General features: G+C 47.9%; 1 protein-coding gene across 1 annotated transcript in view; it reads left to right on the top strand.

Moving 5' to 3' along the window:
- The window catches only part of PTPRN2 (protein tyrosine phosphatase, receptor type, N polypeptide 2), a 789,125-nt gene that overhangs the window by 747,992 nt on the left and 35,133 nt on the right, over positions 1-6,000 (top strand). The window contains exons 17-18 of the mRNA XM_011941545.1: positions 3,226-3,345; positions 4,537-4,703. Coding sequence (XP_011796935.1) covers positions 3,226-3,345; positions 4,537-4,703 — 287 coding nt within the window. The remainder of the gene's footprint in view (positions 1-3,225; positions 3,346-4,536; positions 4,704-6,000) is intronic.

Genomic DNA, 6,000 nt, shown 5'->3' with positions numbered 1-6,000 from the left:
TGCAGGTGCTCGGCTGTGCAGGTGCTTGTCTGTGCAGGTGCTCGGCTGTGCAGGTGTTTGGGTGTGCAGGTGCTCAGCTGTGCAGGTGTTCGGGTGTGCAGGTGCTTGGCTGTGTCGGTGCTCCGGTGTGCCGGTGCTCCGGTGTGCAGGTGCTCGGGTGCACAGGTGCTCGACTGTGCAGGTGCTCAGGTGTGCAGGGGCTCGGGTGTGCAGGGGCTTGGCTGTGCAGGTGCTCAGGTGTGCAGGTGCTCAGGGGGGCAGGTGTTCGGGTGTGCAGGTTTCAGGTGTGCAGGTGCTCACTTGTGCAAGTGCTCGGCTGTGCAGGTGTTCGGCTGTGCAGGTGCTCGGCTGTGTAGGTGTTTGGCCGTGCAGGTGCTCTGGTGTGCGGGTGTGCGGGTGTGCGGGTGCTTGGGTGTGTGGGTGCTCGGGTGTGCGGGTGCTCGGGTGTGCGGGTGCTCGGCTCTGCAGGTGTTCGACTGTGCAGGGGCTTGGGTGTGCAGGTGCTCGGGTGTGCAGGTGTTTGGCTGTGCATGTGCTCGGCTGTGCAGGGGCTCGGCTGTGCAGGGGCTCGGCTGTTCAGGGGCTCGGGTGTGCAGGTGTTTGGGTGTGCAGATGCTCGGCTGTGCAGGGGCTCGGGTGTGCAGGTATTTGGCTGTGCAGGTGCTCGGCTGTGTAGGTGTTTGGCTGTGCAGGTGCTTGGCTGTGTAGGTGCTCCAGTGTGCAGGTGCTTGGGTGTGCGGGTGCTCGGGTGTGCGGGTGCTCGGCTGTGTGGGTGTTCGACTGTGCAGGGGCTCGGCTGTGCAGGGGCTCAGGTGTGCAGGTGCTCGGGTGTGCAGGTGTTTGGCTGTGCAGGTGCTCGGCTGTGCAGGGGCTCAGGTGTGCAGGGGCTTGGGTGTGCAGGTTTTCGGGTGTGCAGGTGCTCAGCTGTGCACGTGGCCATGGGTGCCGTGTTCTCTTACCCTTCACCAAACCGGAAGTGCTAGAAATGGTCATTTCTGGAATTCAACAATACAGTTTTGTAAACTGCCTATTTTAATGAACTACATGAAGATTAAATAAGGACCCTGGGTCATTATTTACTTCCTGAAAGAGAAAGTTATAGCTTTCTCAAAGATTTGTAACACAAACCAATCTTAACTTGATTACGTCTGAAAATCCTGTATCCAAATGAGGTCACAGGTGCCAGGGGTGAGCACTTTCTGCATTTCACCTGTCAACAACGACCAAGCCAATGAGAAAGAAAAGAGTGAAACTTCTCCCCGATTAGAAATTGGGATTTTCTAATTTTCTAATCCCACTTGACTGGGATTTTTAGTGATACTCTGTATTTGTACCAAAATCCAAACGGATTTTTGCGATGTACCGTGAGGTTAACTGCTCAGGCGCTGCTGTTGAAGGCTGGAAACAGATGGAGAAATGCCCTACGTAGTTCACCTCCTAGATTGGGTTGCTATGTACCGATTCGAAGGAACACAAGATAATGTAATCAGATCCGTGAACAGCTTGTAATATTGGTACCCAGTAGGGCTGCCTATTTGTTTGATTTAGTAAATTCCCCTCTCTGCTTTTATACACAGTGACCTAAAAAGAAATATTATTCCCCAGAGCGCCTTTGGGATTGTTTGTTTAAATTAAGTTTCATTTGGATTTAATCTTAACCAAATCTTCAGAGAGCCGGGAAGGCGCCCCATAATGAAGGGCAGACGCGAGAGCCAATGAGCGCGGCTTCCAGGCCGCGCAGATCCCCCCAGTCGACGGGGCTCGGTAATGTCACACTTGGGCGGCAAGGAGCCGAGTGCCGGATGATTAGTTTATGGTCTAGATCATTGTATTTTTATTACACTCATAAAATCTGTGTTTTTCCTCATTTTCGTAATGGCTTCCATGAGCTTCTCCACCTTCTGAAGGCACATTAAATTGTTATGTGATGGAAGTACCGATTTGGAGGAGCAGGTTTGAAAGCCTGAAAAGCTTAGCGTAAGAAACACGTTTTGAATTCTCATCTTGTTGTTGGATGGGCACTAAGGAGAAAGGAAGTGCGTGAATTTGAGCATAATTCATATTTATTTGTGGGCTTTTCGTAAATACTTCAGTTGGTTCCGTTAGCTTCCAATGTAAATGATACACAGTGAGGTGCCCTATTTCAGCCCCATGAGAACATAAATCAATATTAAAAGAGGAAAATATCATGTATGTGTCTGATTTTTAAAATATAAATGTGGAATTCAGTAACATGCACTACGATGACAGCATTTTATATTTGAGATATGAGGGTTTTTTAAATAACAAGATCTTAATTGGATTTTTGTATCTGTTTTTAAAAGAAATAGAAACTGTCTTGGATACCAAATTTACATCTAAATGCAGTTGCTTACAAACATTTCTGCCAAGTTAATGTAACCCATTGCAGAAAAAGCAGACCCCTCTTCACTCTATAATTTAATATGCTAATAAAAATCTACAAATGCCACATCAATGTGCCCCACAGGATTAATGGTTTTGGGTAATTAGGCTGTAAATGTTAAGATGTAGGCTCACAGCCACAAGTAGCCAGTTGTGTTTGCAAAGAAGCGAGGTCAGAGGACTTTGTGTCTTTGTCATTTCTGTGTGTTTAAATGTGCTTTTGTTTATTGTGTTTCAATGTGGCTAATAAGAATTAGTAAATCAATTTGGTATTTGCTTTAATCTGAATAGTGTTGCCATATTTCGGTATAAACAAATGAAATTGCAGCAGTACAGTGCTGCTTTTCCGTGATATACTTTGAAAAGAAGCCTTTCAGAGACTGCTTCTGATAGGACCGCAGCTTCACAAAGCAAAACGTTTCTCTAGGTGAGCAAAATGATGCCAGCCACCAGCAAGCGAGGCTGTTGGCCGAGTTCCACTTGCACCACCTGGAGAAGTGCTGGCTGTTATGTGTGGCATTATAGAAAGTTTCCTTTACAGATCAAAAGTTGGAAAGCCACACAGCTGAACCTAGAACTGAGGAAGCTCTAAATGGCATGGGATAAATTTGCAGGGATTTCTAATATTTCATGGAACGTGCAAAGTATGGGCCAGTGCATTCAGAGACACTCAGGCAGCTGCAGAGTAAACATGTCTGAGAAAATGAAATAAATGTCCTGTGAATGGAATAAATTTGGACTCTGCTTCCGAGTGCAGTAATTACACGTGTCACGCGGTGATGAGACAGTCACGCGGTGGCCACGGGCCTTCTTTGTCCACAGATGGTGTGGGAGAGCGGCTGCGTGGTGATCGTCATGCTGACGCCCCTCACGGAGAACGGCGTCCGGCAGTGCTACCACTACTGGCCAGATGAAGGCTCCAACCTCTACCACATCTATGAGGTACTCGGACCAGAACCACCCAGGCCAGGACCCGCCAGCTGGACGAGGAGCACTTGGGCCCCGCTCCTCCTCTGAATGAGATTCGTTACGGCCCCAGCAGCCTGGCCCCGTGCAGGGAGGCTCAGCGCCCCCCATGTTCAGGGGATGGAGGCTGAGCCACCCCCAAGGACCATACTGCGCATGTGGATGCTTCACACGGCTGTGTGGTCGTGAACCAGACCCTGGGAATGTGGTGTGGTTTTTATTTTTTAGATTTTCTAAATCCAAATGCTGACAGAGTAGAAAAAACATTTGCCTCACAGCATGGTCCCGATCCCATATAACAGGCCTTTAAGTGGGGTCCGTCTTTAAAAAGAACCTGGCTCCCATCCTTGATGCCAGTGCCTGAGCCGTGTGGCCTCCCCGTGGCTCTGCTTGGAGTTTTGTGGCTGGATCATGTGACCTTTTTATTTGAGGATAACCTCCTGACCAGTTTATTTATCTCGCTGGATTTTCTGCCCATGTCAAGAATGAACTAAATAAACATAGGCAATTAAGCCAGCACTAGAATGCATGCTTTGATTCTGTTTGGCATTAAACGGAGTGAGAATGCCGAAGCTCCACAGGGGGAAGTGAGTTAGGGGCTTAAGTGTGAACCCTAAACCACACAGCTGTGGCTTTGGGGTTCCTGCAGAAACGCATAGGCTGGGAAGTGCCTGCGCTCAGGTTCACATCAGCGCGCCTCGTGAGCCTTTTGCTTTTCCTGTTCTAGATCCAGGCGTGCACATCACGATGGAGTCTCACGTAGAGTGGAACCATTTAGCGGAACACATAGTTGTGTCGTTGGTTTTGTTTAAAAGTGTAATTTTTCTCTGGTTCCTTTCTTTGAGGGTTTATATAACATGGACATGCAAAAGACAAAAAGTAGGATAGTTTTGGATTGTAACTTTTAAAAAAATTATGTGATGCTCAAGCCCCTAAATAACATTAAGCACACACACTCACACAGAGCTATCTTTAGCATAAGTGTTAACATTGGGAAGGTGGGAGGAGGCCGTGAAGCCGAGGGAACCCCCCTGTGCTGTGCAATGGGGCCTCTTTGCAGCACCCGCTTCTCTCGTCAGACATGGCCCTGGGCTCCTCAGTGCCTGCGGTTTGGTTCACGATGTCCACACTTGTCTCTGTCCCCCTCCCTCCTGCCCTCCCTCCCAGGTGAACCTGGTCTCTGAGCACATCTGGTGCGAGGACTTTCTGGTGAGAAGCTTCTATCTGAAGAACCTGCAGACCAACGAGACGCGCACCGTGACCCAGTTCCACTTCCTGAGTTGGTATGACCGAGGAGTCCCCTCCTCCTCAAGATCCCTCCTGGACTTCCGCAGGTATAACGCACAGCCCACCGGCAGGACAGTGTGCACTGAGTGCGCGGCAGAGGGGGAGTGATGCCAGGTTTCTGTGCTTCTAAGATGCCCCTCGCGCCAAGGGCAGCGTCTGTGTCAGAACCGCAGGGGGAAGGGAAGGGAAGCGAGAGGTGGGAAGTCTCCATTAACGGCACGTGTTAATTGTGAGTGATTTTCTAGTTTCAGAGTTATTAAAATGTGAGGGGGAATAGGCATCTTAGAATTGTGGAAATAGGGCCATTATTTTTGATAAGATTCGTCCACTGACAAAGAGCCTAAAGCGTATGAGCCACAGGATACTGATGAATAAAACTCGGATTTTCAGTTGGATTCTCATCTGGCTGCGTGGTGGAAAGAGGTAACAAGTGCAGGCCCAGAAACCACCCTGGGTGATCTTGCAGGAAAGCCCGGAGACACTTAGCCCGTGGCTGTCTATATTTTTAGGGCTATTTTGAAACTGACCTTTTTAAAAAAATTCAGTTTTTTGTTCATTGCTCCAGTCCGCCAGTCGCCCAGTAAGTTGTCTGGTTTTAGAGTGTATTTATTGAACTGTTGAAATGAATGCTAGACTCTGTCTTACAGGAAGAAATTGACAATGAAAAAAAAAAAAAGCAGCATTTAAGACCACAGCTTTGATTGTGATGAACAGTCGGTCCACACTGGCTAGGTGGTGGTGCTTAGCGAATAAACCACCACAAGGAAAATGAAATTGTCAGCAGCATCAGTGACCAAGCTCTAAATTGTATAGAATATATCTTACATTTAACTGACCAGAAGTCTGCCTGTTGAGGAAAAGAGATAAATATGCAAACAAGGAGAATAAGAACCAAATGCATTTTAATCCAGTGCTGTGCCTCTGTCATAAAGTGACTTGATTGTTAACAGTCACTCATCCTTGGGTCTACAGTTATGTCACTGGAGGGAGGTTAGCAAGACCAGGACTGTCGTAAAGAAGGGATTTGGAATTCTCTGTGGAATTCTTGAATTTCTGAAGCTTATTACGATACAATTTCTTTTGCCTTTTAGTCTACATTGAAAAGCAAAATACAGTTTTTTGTAATTTGAATCAATAGCAGTCAATCAAGATCCTCTCCAAGGAGACACACAAATCTGGTGTCGCAGCCACAGCACACACTCAGTGGCCCCTGCCTGCGGTCACCTTCCCTGGGGACGCAGAGCGTGGATCCAGAGTCCTGAGTACAACTACTATACACAGTTCCTGAAACAACTACTGTACATAGTTCCTTCCCTGCCCACCCTGATTTCCTGGCCATTATGT

This window comes from Colobus angolensis, unplaced genomic scaffold, assembly GCF_000951035.1.
Source record: "Colobus angolensis palliatus isolate OR3802 unplaced genomic scaffold, Cang.pa_1.0 Scaffold2, whole genome shotgun sequence".
Classification (NCBI taxonomy): domain Eukaryota; kingdom Metazoa; phylum Chordata; class Mammalia; order Primates; family Cercopithecidae; genus Colobus; species Colobus angolensis.
Note: the sequence above shows the minus strand (reverse complement) of the source record. Positions and strands in the feature narration are given on the sequence as shown.